Raw genomic sequence first — 21,902 nt, forward strand, 5'->3', positions numbered from 1 at the left:
TATGATGGCGTACTGTTCTTCCATACTGTTTAGTACAGTAGCATGCACCTAGAGATGAAGTATTCAGCTAACAGTCTTTCTTGGGTAATAGAAGTAGGCACCAACCTGCTGTTTGGGTATAGCTTGATATAGCCAAGTTTACGAAGAAAACCCACAACAAGGCAAGAACACGAAGAAGAAATGTCTTCAAAGCAGCTTTGAACAGGTCAGTGTTCGTTTTGTAAATTAGCTTTACCGTTAATTGTTTGTATAAGGCACAACCTGTCTTAACACAGGAAGTTATGAGACAGGATCTCAGATCTGCTCTATGTAACTCTAGGCCACTCTGTATCTCGTTTAGTTTAGTTTGCACAACATTATATATACTACCGTTCAAAAGTTTGGGGTCACTTTGGAATGTCCTTATTTTTGAAAGAAAAGCACTGTTCTTTTCAATGAAGATCACTTTAAACTAATCAGAAATACACTCTATACATTATGACTATTCTAGCTGCAAATGTCTGGTTTTTGGTGCAATATCTCCATAGGTGTACCGGCCCATTTCCAGCAACTGTCACTCCAGTGTTCTAATGGTACAATGTGTTTGCTCATTGCCTCAGAAGGCTAATGGATGATTAGAAAACCCTTGTACAATCATGTTAGCACAGCTGAAAACAGTTTAGCTCTTTAGAGGAAGCTATAAAACTGACCTTCCTTTGAGCAGATTGAGTTTCTGGAGCATCACATTTGTGGGGTCGATTAAATGCTCAAAATGGCCAGAAAAATGTCTCGACTATATTTTCTATTCGTTTTACAACTTATGGTGGTAAATAAAAGTGTGACTTTTCATGGAAAATACAAAATTGTCTGGGTGACCCCAAACTTTTGAACGGTAGTGTATATATATAAAACTGGAAGTAAAGCATGTAGCAAAATATTTGTGGTACAAACAACATAACATGATGCTATTGATCTTCGAGCAGCCGCATGTGACCTAGGTGCCTGCTCTACAGATGTGAAATTAAACCCAAATCTGTTTCTAAAATTAATAAACATAAACACGTTTTGCGCCGGGCGGCACGGTGGTGTAGTGGTTAGCGCTGTCGCCTCACAGCAAGAAGGTCCTGGGTTCGAGCCCCGGGGCCGGCGAGAGCCTTTCTGTGTGGAGTTTGCATGTTCTCCCCGTGTCCGCGTGGGTTTCCTCCGGGTGCTCCGGTTTCCCCCACAGTCCAAAGACATGCAGGTTAGGTTAACTGGTGACTCTAAATTGACCGTAGGTGTGAGTGTGAATGGTTGTCTGTGTCTATGTGTCAGCCCTGTGATGACCTGGCGACTTGTCCAGGGTGTACCCTGCCTTTCGCCCGTAGTCAGCTGGGATAGGCTCCAGCTTGCCTGCGACCCTGTAGAACAGGATAAAGCAGCTAGAGATAATGAGATGAGAGATGAGACATTTTGCGCCCTACTTCTGCTCTCCAGGTGTTTTTGTCTATAATTTTGAAAGTCCTGTCAGAGATCTGACAAGAATAATGAGATTTAAAAAACAAAACAAAAAAACCCTTAATGGTTGTACAGTAATTAAGCCTGTTTCAGTCTTGCATCTCATATTGGTTTTTTTTCACTTATCACTTTTATTTAAAAAAAAGGAACGATAAATCATTACATACCATATAGAACAATGTTTTGTCGTGACCCTAAATCACAAAAGTTGAAATTAAAACTGAAAACAATAATTTGTAAATAATCTTTGACCTGTATTGCACTCAAAACAAAACAGCACATTGTTCAATGTATTACTGTATGAAATAAATAAATATATTTATTTATTGACGAAATAAATACAATTCAGGCGGCACGGTGGTGTAGTGGTTAGCGCTGTCGCCTCACAGCAAGAAGGTTCTGGGTTCGAGCCCAGCGGCCGAAAGACGAGGGCCTTTCTGTGCGGAGTTTGCATGTTGTCTGCATGGATTTCCTTCACATGCTCTGGTTTCCCCCACAGTCCAAAGACATGCAGGTTAGGCTAATTGGTGGCTCGAAATTGACCATGAGTGTGAATGGTTGTCTGTGTCAGCCCTGCGATAACCTGGTGACTTGTCCAGGGTGTACCCCACCTCTCGCCCATAGTCAGCTGGGATAGGCTCCAGCTTGCCCACAACCCTGCACAGGATAAGCGGTTACGGATAATGGATGGAATGGAGGTTCAAGAAATTCTCAAAAATTAATTTTCCAAAAAATGAAACATTCGTATGTTATTAAAAATGGCGGTGTAGTAGTTAGCGCTGTCGCCTCACAGCAAGAAGGTCCTGGGTTCGAGCCCCGTGGCCGGCGAGGGCCTTTCTGTGTGGAGTTTGCATGTTCTCTGTGTGTCTGCGTGGGTTTCCTCCGGGTGCTCCGGTTTCCCCCACAGTCCAAAGACATGCAGGTTAGGTTAATTGGTGGCTCTAAATTGACCGTAGGTGTGAATGTGAGTGTGAATGGTTGTGTCTGTTTCAGCCCTGCGATAACCTGGTGACTTGTCCAGGGTGTACCCCACCTCTCGTCCATAGTCAGCTGGGATAGGCTCCAGTTTGCCTGCGACCGTGTAGAACAGGATAAGCGGCTACAGATAATGGATGGATAAACACAATTCAAGTTTGATTCTTGCAACACATTAAAAAAAAAGTTGGTATGGTAAAGCATTTACCAAAATCTCAATCTACATTAATGCTGCCATCACAGATGTGTAAGTTACCTTTACCAAGGGCACTGACACAACCCTATACCAGGACAGTCCCTGGCTTTTGGACTTGTTGCTGCTAACACTCTGGATGGTCCTTTACATCTTTCGTCTGGAGTATTTCTTACCAAAAAAAAAGAAAAAGACCTGGAATATTGATTCATCTGACTGCAATACACATTTTCACTGTGTGATGGTCCATCCCAGATGCCTCCAAGGACAGAGAAGTCAGTGGCACTTCTGGACACAGTTAACATAAAGCTTCCTTTTTGAACAGTAAAGTTTTAATGGGCATTTGTGGATGTAACTCTGTATTGTAGTGGTTGACAAAGATTTGGTAAAATAATCCCAAGTCTATGTGGTTATATCAGCTGTAGATGAATGATGGTTCTTGATGCAGCACCATCCAAGAGATTGGTGCTCACAGGTGTTCAGCTTAGGTTTAGGCCCTTGCCCTTTACGCACCAAATTTCCTCCCAATTCCATGAATTGTTTAATGATATTATGCAATGTAGAGGGTGAAATATCCAAATCCCTTCATATCGTTCTTTGTGTTAATACCATCTACAATGAAATACAATTCAAAGTAAATTTAGAAAGCAATGCTTTAAAAAAACAACTTGCATTTGGGTTTGTAGATCATCTTACACATACTTTAATTTAATCTGGTGTTGGACCTGTACACCTCTGTCAATTTTGTTAGTTTGCTCTTTCTGAGTTTGTTTAGTTTTGAGTTTGAGATAAGTCTAAGTGTGAAATGAATAGAAATGCACAAAAAACATTTCAATCCACAATAAGCTAGGTTTGTTGGAAATCTAATATAATTGTACTAGTTAAGGCCATTAAGGCCTCTAAAGCAGGGATAGACAGTTTTTGGTTCGGGGTCAAAATGAATTTTAAATACTTTTGGGGGCCCACAATTTCCATTTTAGGTATGTAGGCTACTATTATAAGTACCATTGCATCAGAGACTGTGTACTTCTATTTAATTCCATAAGTAGACATACAAGTCCACTCAACTGCATGAGTGACCAGTATGAGTGACCAGTATGTAAATGAATCATTGCCAAAAAATAAATAAATGAATATATATATATATATATATATATATATATATATATATATATATATATATAAATAAACTGGACTAAATAAAGTTATGAAAGATTTGCTTATAATAATGGGTTTTTTCCATGTTCCATACATATTTTAACTAACGCACAATCTGAGAAGCCTGTCCAAAACCTGAAACATAGTGAAATCCTAAATATTTACAGACAATCTATTTCACACATTTCTGTGAATTTTCACTGTTATGCATTTACAAACCTGGTGTAGTGGTTAGCGCTGTTGCCTCACAGCAAGAACGTCCGGGTTTGAGCCCCGTGGCCAGCGAGGGCCTTTCTGTGCGGAGTTTGCATGTTCTCCCCGTGTCCGCGTGGGTCTCCTCCGGGTGCTCCGGTTTCCCCCACAGTCCAAAGACATGCAGGTTAGGTTAACTTGTGACTCTAAATTGACCGTAGGTGTGAATGTGAGTGTGAATGGTTGTCTGTGTCAGCCCTGTGATGACCTGGCAACTTGTCCAGGGTGTACCCCGCCTTTCGCCCGTAGTCAGCTGGGATAGGCTCCAGCTTGCCTGCGACCCTGTAGGATGGTCGATCTACGTTCCGACTCTCACCTATGGTCAGGATCAAGCGGCTAGAGATAATGAGATGATATACAGTGGGGCAAAAAAGTATTTAGTCAGCCACCAATTGTGCAAGTTCTCCCACTTAAAATATGAGAGAGGCCTGTAATTTTCATCATCGGTACACTTCAACTATGAGAGACAGAATGGGGGGAAAGAATCCAGGAAATCACATTGTAGGATTTTTAATTAATTTTAATTTTAATTGGTAAATTCCTCGGTAAAATAAGTATTTGGTCACCTACAAACAAGCAAGATTTCTGGCTCTCACAGACCTGTAACAACTTCTTTAAGAGGCTCCTCTGTCCTCCACTCATTACCTGTATTAATGGCACCTGTTTGAACTTGTTATCAGTATAAAAGACACCTGTCCACAACCTCAAACAGTCACACTCCAAACTCCACTATGGCCAAGACCAAACAGCTGTCAAAGGACACCAGAAACAAAATTGTAGACCTGCAGCAGGCTGGGAAGACTGAATCTGCAATAGGTAAGCAGCTTGGTGTGAAGAAATCAACTGTGGGAGCAATTATTAGAAAATGGAAGACATACAAGACCACTGATAATCTCCCTCGATCTGGGGCTCCAAGCAAGATCTCACCCCGTGGGGTCAAAATGATCACAAGAACAGTGAGCAAAAATCCCAGAACCACACGGGGGGACCTAGTGAATGACCTGCAGAGAGCTGGGACCAAAGTAACAAAGGCTACCATCAGTAACACACTACGCCGCCAGGGACTCAAATCCTGCAGTGCCAGACGTGTCCCCCTGCTTAAGCCAGTACATGTCCAGGCCCGTCTGAAGTTTGCTAGAGAGCATTTGGATGATCCAGAAGAGGATTGGGAGAATGTCATATAGTCAGATGAAACCAAAATAGAACTTTTTGGTAAAAACTCAACTTGTCGTGTTTGGAGGAGAAAGATTGCTGAGTTGCATCCAAAGAACACCATACCTACTGTGAAGCATGGGGGTGGAAACATCATGCTTTGGGGCTGTTTTTCTGCAAAGGGACCAGGACGACTGATCCGTGTAAAGGAAAGAATGAATGAGGCCATGTATCGTGAGATTTTGAGTGAAAACCACCTTCCATCAGCAAGGGCATTGAAGATGAAACGTGGCTGGGTCTTTCAGCATGACACTGATCCCAAACACACCGCCCGGGCAACGAAGGAGTGGCTTTGTAAGAAGCATTTCAAGGTCCTGGAGTGGCCTAGCCAGTCTCCAGATCTCAACCCCATAGAAAATCTTTGGAGGGAGTTGAAAGTCCGTGTTGCCCAGCGACAGCCCCAAAACATCACTGCTCTAGAGGAGATCTGCATGGAGGAATGGGCCAAAATACCAGCAACAGTGTGTGAAAACCTTGTGAAGACTTACAGAAAACGTTTGACCTCTGTCATTGCCAACAAAGGGTATATAACAAAGTATTGAGATGAACTTTTGTTATTGACCAAATACTTATTTTCCATCATAATTTGCAAATAAATTCTTTAAAAATCCTACAATGTGATTTCCTGGATTTTTTCCCCCCATTCTGTCTCTCATAGTTGAGGTATACCTATGATGAAAATTACAGGCCTCTCTCATCTTTTTAAGTGGGATAACTTGCACAATTGGTGACTGACTAAATACTTTTTTGCCCCACTGTATAAGAAATGCAGCAAATACATTCTGGCAGCAAATACATTTTCTCTATTATATGCCCATTACAGTGATGTGTCACCACTGAAGGAGTTAGTTTTACTGTAGCCCTGCACTGTAGTACATAGATCATGTGCTTTATAGATGTGCATACACTGCAAAATAAACTATGAATATTATATTTTGTAGTGTTCTTAGCTAAAAAACTATGCAGCATAAATAGAAATAAAAAAATGTATATTGTGTGCACAACAAGGTCAAAGTAAAGTGAGCAGGAAACCAGCTATACATTTTTGATCTTTGATGAAATACTGTGGTTACTGTTTGTCAGAACGATTCTTTTTGATTGGTTTGCTTTGTCTAGTTACAGAAGAAAATTAGACATTAAAAAACAGCAATAAATCAATCTTCACCAGACAGCTAATGACTTACCAAAATTGTGGTCTCATGTGGAAAAAAGTTTCACTTCCTATTGTCATTGTCTTTTTTTTTTTAAAAGAAATATACAACCCCAAATCAGAAAAGTTGGGACAGTAGGGAAAATGCAAATATAAAAAGAAAACAGTGATTTCTAAATTTACTTTGACTTGTATTTCATTGCAGACAGTATAAACCCAAGATATTTCATGTTTTGTCTGATTAACTTCATTTCATTTGTTAATACACATCGATTTCAAGTCTGCAACAAATTCCAAAAAAAAAAAGTTGAGAGGGGGAAATTTAGGGCTAGTAATGAGGTAAAACAATTAAATAATGATGTGATTTGAAACAGGTGATGTCAACAGGTGATTGTAATCATGACTTGCTTCAAAATCAGTATCTAGGTAAGGCCTAGTCTTTTGCCATGTACACACGTAGCCGGGTATTTTTAAAACCGAACATTTCCCCCCCCTCCGTTTATAAAAATGTTTTATCCACACCACCTCGTCTTCGAAAAAAATCCCTTCCACACATAACCGAACATCTGCGTTTTCAATCACATTCATAAGCATTCCAAACCTGTAGATGGTTATTTCCCCAAATCCTACCCCCTAATCACATCGCCTGCGCTCTTGGAGCAGTAGTTGGGCTTCTAAAATTAAACATGTAAATAGCACCTGCACAATAATTAACGCTTTCAAGGCACTACTCCGATCCATTACTCTTTAGCTAGCCGCACACTACGCCGATTTTCAGCGTACCGAGCCAACTGAAGTCGCGAGTCAGGCGTAAAGACTAGTTTTCGATGGTACCGACTCATCTCACAGCCGATTCGAAAAACTAATCGGGAGCCAGACTGATCGGCGAGAGTCGCTAGCAATAGCCAATCATATCTTTCGCATATAACACGTGACATCATTAAACACAATTTCTAGCGTGAGAAATACATGTTGGTAGCACCTAATGCAGGTATATACTGTAATTCTATAGACTGAAGCTTTATCCATAGACACAGTGGGCTGGAAAGCCACTCTGCTCAAGTTGTGTGGCTGAATTCCAAATCGCTTTAACTCCCCTATATAAGTGCACTATTTAAGGTTGGAAATAATAGCTCATGCAGCCTAGATAGTGCGCTACATATTCCATGTTGTGTCATTTGTAATTCAGCCTGTAGCATCTTCAAGTGTTGGATTTAACAGTAACTATATCCAATAGCCAATCACAAAGCTATTAAGTTGTCACGTGTCGCTTCAATCGCGACTGCACTCGTCAAGAGTCGGGGGATATGTGCGTGCCCTGTCGGGAGTCGGCTCTGAAATGGGTCGGTTCGGTACCGCGTGGATCGCCGTGGTGTGCGGCTAGCTTAAGTCCATGCTTAATCTGGCTTCTGCAGTAAACAAAGGTTGCACGTTTGACGTCAGGGCAGATTTGTCATTTTTTGGCGCAGATTGTGACGTTCTAAAACGCAAACCTCCGGTTATCTCTGTCTACACGAAAAGGCATACACGGAGTTTTCAAAAATCTTCACTTTGCCCGGAGTTTTTTTAAATATTCGTTTTTGATGTGTTTTCATGTGGATGACAGGCCAAAACGTAGAAAAATATCTTCGATTTAGCAGATACCCGGCTACGTGTGGACGGGGTCTTTGAGGAGCAAAGATAGGCTGAGGATCTCCAGTTTGTCAACAAATGCATGAGAAAACAAGTGTTGCCAGGCAAAACAAACCTTTCCTGGTAGCACTTATGATGAATATGAAGGAAGATATCATGAAAAAAATAGATACCCTGTGGGTCCATGTGGCTACTGCTTATAAATAAAATTGTTTTTTGATACCATGTCCATACAGTAAATATAGCATGCATATATATATGCATATATATATATGAATGAAAATCTGCTAATGGGTAATAATATGTAACAAATCATGTCAAAATTCATATTCTTTTATTGAAAAATTAAACTACATCATATTAAACTTTTATTATTTTATTAAACATATTAACAATTGAAAAGATAGTAATCACACTGGATTTTCAAAAAAATCATCTGCGAAGTTATCAAATCTACGCTTATGCATGTTATTTTTTGACGGAAAAAAATGAAGTATTTTTAGTTTTTTTCTCCTTATTTTACAAAACTCCATGCATATAAGAATGAAATAATCAGGTTTTTACAATACTTAATGGAAAATATCAAAGATCTTTCCAGAAAATGAGAATATAATTATTCAAGAAACAGGTGAAAAGATTCACGACCAAGAGCCAAGGTGATAACTTTTCTGTTATCACTTATGAACCGACATAACACAAGAATTCATTGTGAAGAAATCCTCATAACATAACAGTAGTAGCTTACTATTAACATTAAGGATTGGAAACAGGACTCTGTGGAACAATACAATATTAAACACATGTGGGTTAGTATACTTATGCATGTTACTTTTGACGGACATAAATTACCAAAGATGAATTCATTGAAATGTACTCTAATTGCACTATAAGATCTGACTAGGGAAAGGGGGATATGAATATTTAAGTAACAGGAGAAATCTAAGACTAAAATTATATAGTAAAATTCATATTCAATTTTTGTTTACATCCATTATGAAGTATTTCAGCCAGTTCCCCGATCGCTACGGTTCATTTTTAGTGAGTGAAGAACAAATCTATACTTACGTGCGTTACGTATTATGCACGTTAGCTTTCCTGACAGACTGCAAACACACGCTGCTCAGGCGGCCATTTTCTCCATCTTCTCGGAAAGCGATGATGTCATCAAAACTTGTGGTAGTGTGGATTTCCTGGAGGTTTGTGTATCATGTGGTGCTATGCCGGTCGGAGATATACGATACAGTCTTGTGTACGTTATTTTCTGACAGACAGCGATCCTTTGATTTTACCATCGATGTATTTTGAAAACAGGCAGATTCCAAGGTGAGAATTAATTATAAATCAATTGGTGCTTTTATATTAAAGTGATTGATTACATATATTGTTCTATATTAATGTTTTTAGTTGGAATATTCTTATTCACAAGTTGATGTTGACTTCTGACGGACACAGTAACGTGCATAAGGGTCTTTTTTTTAAATGATTTTTTCGTGTTTAGAAAATGTGCAGGCCCATTGTATGTGATTTTTTAAACACTTCAGTAAACCTGTTTTATGGAGTGTAGTTGATTTAATTCCGACAGTAAGTTGTATAGCAATCAAACCTTGTCGAAGTTGGTTAGTCAGAACTGTTACGGTCGGGTGTCTAAAATTCACCAACTTCAAAAAATTAATTCATGATTTTATTGGGAAAATATAGCTTGTGATATCTGAAGTTGTCAACATTATTTCTTAGAGCAATATTATTTTATTTAAACCAAAAAATATCCAATTTATGTTTAAAATAGTGGATGGAGATGATTTTTTTATACGTGTCTCACCATTATTACCCATTAGCAAATTTTGACTCCTATATATATATATATATATATATATATATATACATATATATATATATATATATATATATATACTCTATAAGGCAGTAGCCACAAAAATGAAGCATAATCCAAAAATGAACAATTTAAAAATCACAGAAGTAAAATATACCAAGTGTCTGTACTTTATATTATTCTACTCTTACCTCTTACAGTTTTTGAAACTGAAACCTCCGGACCGAGGCTGACATACACACGCTGTCGCCATGACCCAAACTCTTATTTCCCGGAAATGGCCCGGCGCTAAAGCTCAGTGGAACGCACTTTCCCTCTGTAATAAGCATAAACATGTCTGAAAGCGATTTCTTTAGTCCATTTATTTTGAACGGTGAACCGAATTGTACACACTCACCGGCCATTTTAATCGGAACACGTGTATGCGCGTGTGCAGTGCGCGTTTGTTACACTCTTACGTTCTTACAGCATGATGACATAGTGGCTAGCGCCTCTATATGAGACAGTAGCCACAACAAAAACGATTTTGACCTTTTTGGTGACCTTGACCGGATGACCCTCAAAATATTGGAGGTTCTATTTGAGACCAATGCCCATCTATCCTGAAAGTTTCATGAAGAGTGATCCAGCCGTTTTCCTGTAATATCGTTAACAAAGAAACAAAGAAACCCGTCCGAAAAAAATACCTTGCCTCGCTTACTCCGTAGCGGGCGAGATAATTATTGAAATGTTTAAAAACAATTTTCCTGAAAGAAATATATGAAGAGATTTAAATAGTCCGTCCTCTACGGTGCATAATATCATTAAATGATTCAAGGAATCTGGAGGAATTTTGGTGCATAAAGGACAAAGGTGTAAGCCTAAGCTGAACACCTGTGAGCTCTGATCTCTCAGACGGCACTGCATCAAAAACCATCATTCATATTCAGCTGATATAACCACATGGGCTTGGGATTACTTTGTCAAACCTTTGTCAAACACTACAATACAGAGTTACATCCATAAATGCCCCTTAAAACTTTACTGTGCAAAAAGGATTATGTTAACTGTGTTCAGAAGCGCTGTCGACTTCTCTGGGCTTGGAAGCATCTGGGATGGACCCTCACACAGTGGAAGCGTGTATTGTGGTCAGACGAATCAGTATTCCAGGCCTTTTTTTTTTTTGGTAAGAAATGGACACCATGTGTTCTGGACTAAAGACAAAAAGGACCATCATGACTGATACCAGTAACAAGTCCAAAAGCCAGGGTCTGTCATGGTATGGCGTTGTGTCAGTGCCCTTGGAAAAGGTAATTTACATTTCTGTGATAGCAGCATTAATGCAGAAAAGTACATTGAGATTTTGGAGCAACATATGCTGCCTTCAAGATGACATCTTTTCCAGGGATATTTCAACAAGGCAATGCAAAACCACATTCTGCTCACATTACAAAGACATGGCTGTGGAAGGAGAAGGTGCCTGTCACAACCCTGTACTATTCCACACCTTAAGACCTGTTTGAAGGAAGAATAGGACACAGTAACACTTGAAACACTTCACTGTTTGGTGTTTTTTGGTCACCAAACATCCTTTAAATGTTGTGAGAAGGAATGGCAACATTACTGCTTTACCATCCCAACAGTTTTTTTTTTTTAAATCTGTTGCCAGAATCAAAATTGATATAAGTGTTTACAACCCTGATTCCAAAAAAGTTGGGACAAAGTACAAATTGTAAATAAAAACAGAATGCAATGATGTGGAAGTTTCAAAATTCCATATTTTGTTCAGAATAGAACAGAGACGACATATCAAATGTTTAAACTGAGAAAATGTATCATTTAAAGAGAAAAATTAGGTGATTTTAAATTTCATGACAACAACACATCTCAAAAAAGTTGGGACAAGGCCATGTTTACCACTGTGAGACATCCCCTTTTCTCTTTACAACAGTCTGTAAACGTCTGGGGACTGAGGAGACAAGTTGCTCAAGTTTAGGGATAGGAATGTTAACCCATTCTTGTCTAATGTAGGATTCTAGTTGCTCAACTGTCTTAGGTCTTTTTTGTCGTATCTTCCGTTTTATGATGCACCAAATGTTTTCTATGGGTGAAAGATCTGGACTGCAGGCTGGCCAGTTCAGTACCCGGACCCTTCTTCTACGCAGCCATGATGCTGTAATTGATGCAGTATGTGGTTTGGCATTGTCATGTTGGAAAATGCAAGGTCTTCCCTGAAAGAGACATCGTCTGGATGGGAGCATATGTTGCTCTAGAACCTGGATATACCTTTCAGCATTGATGGTGTGTTTCCAGATGTGTAAGCTGCCCATGCCACACGCACTAATGCAACCCCATACCATCAGAGATGCAGGCTTCTGAACTGAGCGCTGATAACAACTTGGGTCGTCCTTCATCTCTTTAGTCCGAATGACACGGTGTCCCTGATTTCCATAAAGAACTTCAAATTTTGATTCGTCTGACCACAGAACAGTTTTCCACTTTGCCACAGTCCATTTTAAATGAGCCTTGGCCCAGAGAAGACGCCTGCGCTTCTGGATCATGTTTAGATATGGCTTCTTGTTTGAACTATAGAGTTTTAGCTGGCAACGGCGGATGGCATGGTGAATTGTGTTCACAGATAATGTTCTCTGGAAATATTCCTGAGCCCATTTTATGATTTCCAATACAGAAGCATGCCTGTATGTGATGCAGTGCCGTCTAAGGGCCCGAAGATCACGGGCACCCAGTATGGTTTTCCAGCCTTGACCCTTACACACAGAGATTCTTCCAGATTCTCTGAATCTTTTGATGATATTATGCACTGTAGATGATGATATGTTCAAACTCTTTGCAATTTTACACTGTCGAACTCCTTTCTGATATTGCTCCACTATTTGTCGGCGCAGAATTAGGGGGATTGGTGATCCTCTTCCCATCTTTACTTCTGAGAGCCGCTGCCACTCCAAGATGCTCTTTTTATACCCAGTCATGTTAATGACCTATTGCCAATTGACCTAATGAGTTGCAATTTGGTCCTCCAGCTGTTCCTTTTTTATACCTTTAACTTTTCCAGCCTCTTATTGCCCCTGTCCCAACTTTTTTGAGATGTGTTGCTGTCATGAAATTTCAAATGAGCCAATATTTGGCATGACATTTCAAAATGTCTCACTTTCGACATTTGATATGTTGTCTATGTTCTATTGTGAATACAATATCAGTTTTTGAGATTTGTAAATTATTGCATTCCGTTTTTATTTACAATTTGTACTTTGTCCCAACTTTTTTGGAATCGGGGTTGTATTTTGGAAAATCAATCAAATTCATGAGGTAAAACGTGCTCTTGTTTTGTTTTGAGTGTAATGCAGGTCAGATTATTTAGAACGCATTGTTTTCAGTTTTACTTTATTTTTCAACATACTGTTCCAACTTTTTCTGTCTTCAATAAGCAATGAACTGAACTGAAGTCATCTTGGTTCCTACATTCCATGCAAATCAGAGGTGCGCATCGAAAAAAATTTGACAAATCAGAACTCTTTTGGAACAATCTACTCTGGTCAGACAAAACAAAAAATAGACCGGTTTGACAAGATTTCCCTTGGTGGTTCAATGTTTAAGGCTGTGAGTTACTGATCAGAAGGTTGGGGGTTCAAGCCCCAGCACCAGAAAGCTGCCACTGTTGAGCCCCATAGTCACAATCACTCTGACCCCAGCTTCCTAACTGGGAAATGCAAAGAAAAGAATTTCACTGTGCTGTAATGTATATGTGACAAATAAAGGCATCGTCTTCTTTTTCTTTTTCAATAATTCATTTTATCATGTTTGATTAAAAAAGGTTTGCGCGTTCAACTCCAAGAACACCATACATTAAAGTGAAGTACGGAGGTGGGAGCATTGTGAAATGGGGCTGCAAACAGAGCCATGTACTGAGACATATGAGAGGAGAATTTCATTAGCCGAGAAACTGAATCTGGGGAGAATGTTTCAACAAGACAGTAACACAAAACATATAGCCAAAATAACCCTAGAAAGCTTTGCATGGCCTGGCCAGGTTCCTGATCTGAATCCCACTGAGAATTTATGGAGGATCTTGTAAGTTGCGAGTCCATCAGAGGGACTAATTGTAAATGCAGGTAATTGAAGATGGTTTGTTAAGAGGCATAGGCCAAAACTGAACGACAATGCTGCAAAAATGTAATTACTTGTTAATAACGCTGGTAATTTGCCATCTCTGAATACTTTTTTCCCTATCGTTTTCATTTTTATGTATTTATCATGTATTTGTTTATGCTTATGAATACATACTTTTTGTTCATATTAATAAGTACAAACTCAAAAGCATTATGTATGTAAATTTAACATATACAGTGGTGCTTGAAAGTTTGTGAACCCTTTAGAATTTTCTATACTTCTGCATAAATATGACCTAAAACATCATCAGATTTTCACACAAGTCCTAAAAGTAGATAAAGAGAACCCAGTTAAACAAATGAGACAAAATATTATACTTGGTCATTTATTTATTGAGGAAAATGATCCAATATTACATATCTGTGAGTGGCAAAAGTATGTGAACCTCTAGGATTAGCAGTTAATTTGAAGGTGAAATTAGAGTCAGGTGTTTTCAATCAATGGGATGACAATCAGGTGTGAGTGGGCACCCTGTTTTATTTAAAGAACAGGGATCTATCAAAGTCTGATCTTCACAACACACGTTTGTGGAAGTGCATCATGGCACGAACGAAGGAGATTTCTGAGGACCTCAGAAAAAACGTTGTTGATGCTCATCAGGCTGGAAATGGTTACAAAACCATCTCTAAAGAGTTTGGACTCCACCAATCCACAGTCAGACAGATTATGTACAAATGGAGGAAATTCAACACCATTGTTACCCTCCCCAGGAGTGGTCGACCAACAAAGATCACTCCAAGAGCAAGGTGTGTAATAGTTGGCAAGGTCACAGAGGACCCCAAGGTAAATTCTGAGCAACTGAAGACCTCTCTCACATTGGCTAATGTTAACGTTCATGAGTCCACCATCAGGAGAACACTGAACAACAATGGTGTGCATGGCAGGGTTGCTAGGAGAAAGCCACTGCTCTCCAAAAAGAACATTGCTGCATGTCTGCAGTTTGCTAAAGATCACGTGGACAAGCCAGAAGGCTATTGGAAAAATCTTTTGTGGACGGATGAGACCAAAATAGAACTTTTTGGTTTAAATGAGAAGCGTTATGTTTGGAGAAAGGAAAACGCTGCATTCCAGCATAAGAACCTTATCCCATCTGCGAAACATGGTGGTGGTAGTATCATGGTTTGGGCCTGTTTTGCTGCATCTGGGCCAGGATGGCTTGCCATCATTGATGGAACAATGAATTCTGAATTATACCAGCGAATTCTAAAGGAAAATGTCAGGACATCTGTCCATGAACTGAATCTCAAGAGAAGATGGGTCGTGCAGCAAGACAGCGACCCTAAGCACACAATTTGTTCTACCAAAGAATGGTTAAAGAAGAATAAAGTGAATGTTTTGGAATGGCCAAGTCAAAGTCCTGACCTTAATCCAATGGAAATGTTGTGGAAGGACCTGCAGCGAGCAGTTCATGTGAGGAAACCCACCAACATCCCAGAGTTGAAGCTGTTCTGTATGGAGGAATGGGCTGAAATTGATCAGGACTGATCAATATTTACTGGAAATGTTTAGTTGCAGTTATTGCTGCACAAGGGGGTTACACCAGAGACTGAAAGTACTGTAAAGGTTCATATACTTTTGCCACTCACAGATATGTAATATTGGATCATTTTCCTCAATAAATAAATGACCAAGTATAATATTTTGTCTCATTAGTTTAACTGGGTTCTCTTTTGCCGCTTTTCCACTACCAACGCGGCTGAGTTGGGCTGAGCCGTGCCGTGCTGAGTCGAGCTGAGTGGGGCTGTTGGCGTTGCATTTCGACTACAACCGCGCTGAACCGTGCTGGCTGGAAGTGGGTGGACACGTTGGGTGGAGTTAGCGAAAGTGGGTGGACGTCACGTGATGTCGTTAGGCGGTGCAAACAGTGACATCAGTGACCTTTTAAGCGGTAGTCTCACAACCCGGACAGTAAACAATAAACATGGAGTCGTTAGTGTTGCTGGTCTTGGTGCTGTGGCTTGTTGTCACCTACAACGCCAACAGATTCTGGCAAGAGCGTATAGATGAGGCGAGGCGCATAAGGCTTCAGAAATTCTCGTAATTCGTAATTCTTCTTCTTCTGGGTTTACGGTGTTTACAGATCCCAGCGTGCTCGCGGGGCGTGTGTGGGCATGTGAGGACACTCCTCCTCACCAATCAGTGCACAGGGGAGTGTCTCCTCACGCCCCTAGCCCCACTCGGCTCGGTTTGGCTCGCTTCAGCCCTACTCCAAAACGGTGCGAGTTTTGGGTGCTGAGTAGGGCTGAAGCGAGCTGAGTCGCGCCGCTCTGAGGTAGTCGAAACGCGAGCCGTTTCGGGCTGAAATGAGCTGAAAAGAGCTGAAAAAGGGTAGTGGAAAAGGGCCATTAATCTACTTTTGGGCAATTCCATGTAAATGTCAACCTCACCATGCAACAATAAAGCAACATGTAATACATCAAAACCACTCCCAGAGATATCACCTAGGCCTGTATTTTACAGATGTGAATAAGTTGAACCAATTTGTAACCAACCTAATATGTCACTGTCAGTCTTTCTTTCTTATAATGTAAACCCCAAGCTAAAATCAACTTTGATCATGTACAATTCTATATTATTGCCACAAGCCACAGAACTGTATGCTAAAATCCACAAAACAGCAAAACAATAGCCATTCTAAATATTATTTAAGAACTTTGATAGTTTTAGCTGATATTTAGAGAGTTTTTCAAAGGGTTATGGTGGTTAAATTGCTGATTTTCTAAACATATGCCATGTCTATTTCAGACGCGTCACATCCATAACGGAATTTCGTCACATCCATAACGCTGACTTTTCCTTCCGAAACTCTGCATGAAATAAAAAAATCTTTGTTTAAAATATTTTGTAATATTCACCTTGGACCCCTCTATCAAATGGATATCTCCATTTCGACATTAGGTTTACAATTTCACAGAGTTTGATAAAAATGTACAGTCACCCAAGAAAAGTGATACTTTTTCTGTCACATCCATAACGCATCTTTTATTGGCATTTTCTGGCATGCCCTAGATGTACTATGGGAATTGTTCTTGTTCTATCACTTCTGCAGTATGGTACAGCCTTAAAATATGCAACACCTGTTTAAATACTGGGAGACAATAAAACATGCACTGGGTCATTTGTTGCCATTTTGAGTTCAAGTGTCACGTCCATAATGCTGGAATTGCTCTTTTAGGACTTGTGTGAAAATCTGATGATGTTTTAGGTCATATTTATGCAGAAATATAGAAAGTTCTAAAGGGTTCACAAACTTTCAAGCACCACTGTACACTGGAACCATCTTAAATAACAAAAAGAAGTATGTCTGAATACTTACTTCTCACTATAAATGTTCTTTGTGGGAGTCATAATGAGGTAGGGTTTATTTCATGTGCTAACGTGTTGGAATATCAGGATTTATGTCAGTGAGACTGAATTTTGTAATGCAAGACTTCCATCTGTTATGCAACATTTATGTCTTTGTGCTTACTAAAATTTCCTTGAGACGAGGAATACCACTCCCTTGATCTCTTCAAAGCTGTAAAGCCTCTTGTTGCCTCTTTACTGCAGATTTGGTGTTGAGATGAAGAAGCCTCTGTTATGACAACATATGTGGACATGTCTGGAGACGGCAAAACGCTGTCCTGGAAACCAGCGCCTGGTGAACCGCAACAGAAGTGTAAAGGTAGCTCTGAAGTAGTCAGTGAGAATGTGGGTGTAGTGAAGATCCTCAAAGTGTGCTTCATTAGCAACAGTGCCAATTTGGGAAAGAACTTTAAACTTGTAAAATGTGACAGTTCCTGGGAAATTAAGGTGAGTGTGAGTTTTTCTTTTGTATATGATTATACAAATTAAATCTTATTCTGTATAAATCTTATAATTTAAATCTTATTCACTAATAATGGATAATAATCAGTATTATCATTAGTAATGATCATCAGCAGTACTATAATGGCCAGTTTTGGTGTTAGCGGAGTTCCCCGTGCACAAAGCATGCAGAACAAAGCTCCATACTTAAGAGAATATAGTAATGCATTGACCTGATTTTTGATGGCTTTTGCATCAATATTACGTACATGTGTACCACCGCAGGTTACCCAATTGTAAGAGCAAGGCAACGTATCTCATAAACGCTTGACTACCAGACAACAAAATTTGTATCTTTATTTACAGAAGATAGATGGGTTTTTATCCAGTGCTTATTTTTAATTTGCTTTTTAAAAAAATAATGTGGGATTATTTACTAACACATTTTACTGAAAATATTGAAAAAAAAATTTTTTTTCTAGCAGGCAACGTATCTTTGCATTGTATGCTTTTTTTTAGATTAGATTAGATTAGATTAGATTAGATTAGATTAGATTAGATTAGATTAGATTAGATTAGATAAAACTTTATTGATCCCTTTGGGAGGGTTCCCTCAGGGAAATTAAGATTCTAGCAGCATCATTACAGATAAACAGAGAAAAGAAATAGAGAAAACTTCTACATAAATTAAATAAATTATTTACATATAAAAAGAATAAGATATGGGGAAGGAGGGGGGGAAGGGGGTTGGCGGCAGGAGACATATTGCACTTTATATTGCACATTATATTGCACATTGTCCGGTATTGCTTATTTTTAGGCTAGGCTACTGCTCCTTCCCATCCTCTGTCTTCCTGTTACCCCTCCTCCCCCCCAGAGAGGAGTTGTACAGTCTGATGGCATGAGGGACAAAGGAGTTTTTAAGTCTGTTCGTCCTGCACTTGGGAAGGCGCATTCTGTCACTGAACAGGCTCCTCTGGTTGCTGATGACGGTGTGCAGAGGGTGACTGGCATCGTCCATGATGTTCAATAGTTTGTCCATAGACCTCTTCTCTGCCACAGTCACCAGAGAGTCCAGCTTCATGCCGACCAGAGCCGGCCCGCCTGATCAATTTGTCCAGCCTGGATGTGTCCTTCTTGGATGTGCTGCCCCCCCAGCACACCATGGTGTAAAACAGGACACTGGTGACCACAGACTGATAGAACATCCACAGGAGTTTCCTGCAGATGTTAAAGGACCGCAGCCTCCTAAGGAAGTATAGCCTGCTCTGTCCCTTCCTGTATAAGTGTTTGGTGTTGCAAGTCCAATCCAGCTTTCTGTCCAGCCACAGCCCGAGGTACTTGTAGGAATCCACAGCCTCCACCTCGACTCCCTTGATCAGAACTGGTTGCGACCTTGGTCTGGACCTCCCAAAGTCAATGACTAGCTCCTTGGTCTTCAAGGTGTTGAGCTGCAGATGGTTCCTGTTGCACCACACAGCAAAGTCCATCACCAGGCTCCTATACTCCTCCTCTCTGTTGTCACTGATACACCCAACGATGGCTGTGTCATCGGCAAACTTCTGAATGTGACACAGCTCCGAGTTGTAGCAGAAGTCCGTGGTGTACAGGGTGAAGAGAAGAGGGGCCAGCACCGTGCCCTGGGGTGCTCCGGTGCTGCTAATCACTGTCAGACGTGATGTCCTTCAGCCTGACGTACTGCGGCCTGTCAGTGAGGTAGCTGTAGATCCAGGTGACTAGGCAGGGGTCCACTTGCATCCTATTCAGTTTGTCCTGAAGCAATAGGGGCTGGATGGTGTTGAAGGCACTCGAGAAGTCCAAGAAGAGGATCCTCAGTGTGCCATTTCCCTTATCCAGATGCGAGTGGGCTCGGTGTAGCAGGTAGAGGATGGTGTCTTCCACACTGACACTTGCCCGGTACGCAAACTGCAGACAGTCCTGGGCATGTTGTACTTGGGGTCTGAGGAGGCTGAGGACCCCAGGTACAACATGCCCAGGACTGTCTGCAGTTTGTGTACCGGGGCATGTTGTACTGCAGACAGTCCTGGGCATGTTGTTTACCTGAACGATTTCTTATTCTGCACACTCATGTAAACATAACTACTGTATAATTCAATAGCAATTATGAGCAGCTTTCCTTAGTTGTAGATAATCTAAAACGACTGCGGATCAATATCGATTAGTTCTTATGTCTGATAATATTCAATCATAACTATATTGTAATGATGTGAAGTGAAAGCGCTGCTGTCCACCAGGCACCCAGCAGAGCTATGCCATAATAAATGTCGTGGTGTTGTTTCTGGTGCGTGGCATGCGGTGTCAAAGAAAGGAATAAATATGTATTCATAACTGTGATGCACATCTCATTATTGGCATCAGTGTCACAAGACAATGCAGCAATTTATTAACGCGAAATACACGACACTATATCATTCAATGGTTCATATACTATAATATTATTATTCTATTTTATTCTACGGTAGGTTGATTTTGTGCTCTTGCAAATATTTTGCTGATATACTCACCAGGAGCTCTGCTTTTAGGCAGGGCCTAAATATCCATCCATCCATTATCCATAACCACTTATCCTGTGCAGGGTTGCGGGCAAGCTTGAGCCTATCTCAGCTGACTATGGGCGGCCTAAATATCTGTATTATGGATATGACATTTAATCTCATATCAGCTTACAAAGAGTCTCATTGCTTGCACAAATTAGACAGTTTACACATCTTCTTGTATGCCATGAACGTTTATGTCCATATTACACACACTGTATATAAAAATGTATAACATATGGATGTGACAACATAAATGTTTTTGGTCGCTAAAATTGTTGAGAATCATAAAGTCATTTACAGGAAATATCACAGATGTACAGTATATGCAAAATTCTTGCATACTTATAAGGCATTAAATATAATACACTATAAATAACAGTATACCGTTAAACAAACAAACAAACAAACAAACAAACCAACCAACAAAAAAAACAACCAATATGTGGTATGCCTTTAAAACTGCCTAAGTTCTCTCAGGTACACAGTTGCGCCATTTTATAATGAAATTGGCTGTTTAGTTATTTTTAAACATTCTGGAGAACTTGTCATAGCATTTTGTATAATTTGTCTCTTACTTGCTTCTGTGTTTTCAGATAAAATATTGCACAACCTTAATGATGTCTTTATCTGAAAAGTGATCTAATTTGGCACTGTTTTTAATAACCTCCATCCATCCATTATCTGTAGCCGCTTATCCTGTTCTACAGGGTTGCAGGCAAGCTGGAGCCTATTCCAGCTGACTATGGGCTAGAGGCGGGGTACACCCTGGACAAGTTGCCAGGTTATCGCAGGGCTGACACAGAGACAAACAACCATTCACACCTACAGTCAATTTAGAGCCACCAATTAACCTAACCTGCATGTCTTTGGACTGTGGGGGAAACCGGAGCACCCAGAGGAAACCCACGCAGACACGGGGAGAACATGCAAGCTCCACACAGAAAGGCCCTCGCCGGCCACTGGGCTCGAACCCAGGACCTTCTTGCTGTGAAGCGACAGTGCTAACCACTACACCACTGTGCCATCATTTTTAATAACATACGAATGTTTAATTTTTTGGAATTTCTTGAACCTCCATTCCATCAATTATCCATAACCACTTATCCTGTGCAGGGTTGTGGGCAAGCTGGAGCCTATCCCAGCTGACTATGGGCAAGAGGTGGGGTACACCCTGGACAAGTCACCAGGTCATCACAGGGCTGACGCATAGAGAGACACAACCATTCGTACTCACATTCACAATCAATTTGGAGCCACTCATTAGCCTAACCTGCATGTCTTTGGGGGAAACCCACGCAGACACAAGGAGAACATGCAAAGTCTACACAGAAAGGACCCCTGTCAGTCACTGGGCTCGAACTCAGAACCTTCTTGCTGTGAGGCGACAGTGCTAACCACTACACCACCATGCCGCCTTGAATCTCTTTGAAAGAATTTATTTTTAACTGACACAATGGTACATTATTGTGCGGTAAGAGTGACTTTGGTATAGAATTAAACTCCTTTTTTTTG

The 21,902-nt window shown here is 40.3% G+C and overlaps 1 protein-coding gene across 2 annotated transcripts in view; it reads left to right on the plus strand.

Annotated features, from left to right (window-relative positions):
- Positions 1 to 33: 33 nt before the first annotated feature.
- ptk2ba (protein tyrosine kinase 2 beta, a) overlaps positions 34 to 21,902 on the plus strand; it is a 77,935-nt gene continuing 56,066 nt past the window's right edge. Inside the window, exons 1-2 of one of the 2 annotated variants that reach the window (XM_060934533.1) lie at positions 34 to 205; positions 17,596 to 17,838. In XM_060934533.1, the coding sequence (XP_060790516.1) occupies positions 17,626 to 17,838 (213 nt within the window). In that variant the 5' untranslated portion in view covers positions 34 to 205; positions 17,596 to 17,625. The remainder of the gene's footprint in view (positions 206 to 17,595; positions 17,839 to 21,902) is intronic. The other variant, XM_060934532.1, reaches the window with a different exon arrangement.

This window comes from Neoarius graeffei, chromosome 11, assembly GCF_027579695.1.
Source record: "Neoarius graeffei isolate fNeoGra1 chromosome 11, fNeoGra1.pri, whole genome shotgun sequence".
Lineage (NCBI taxonomy): Eukaryota > Metazoa > Chordata > Actinopteri > Siluriformes > Ariidae > Neoarius > Neoarius graeffei.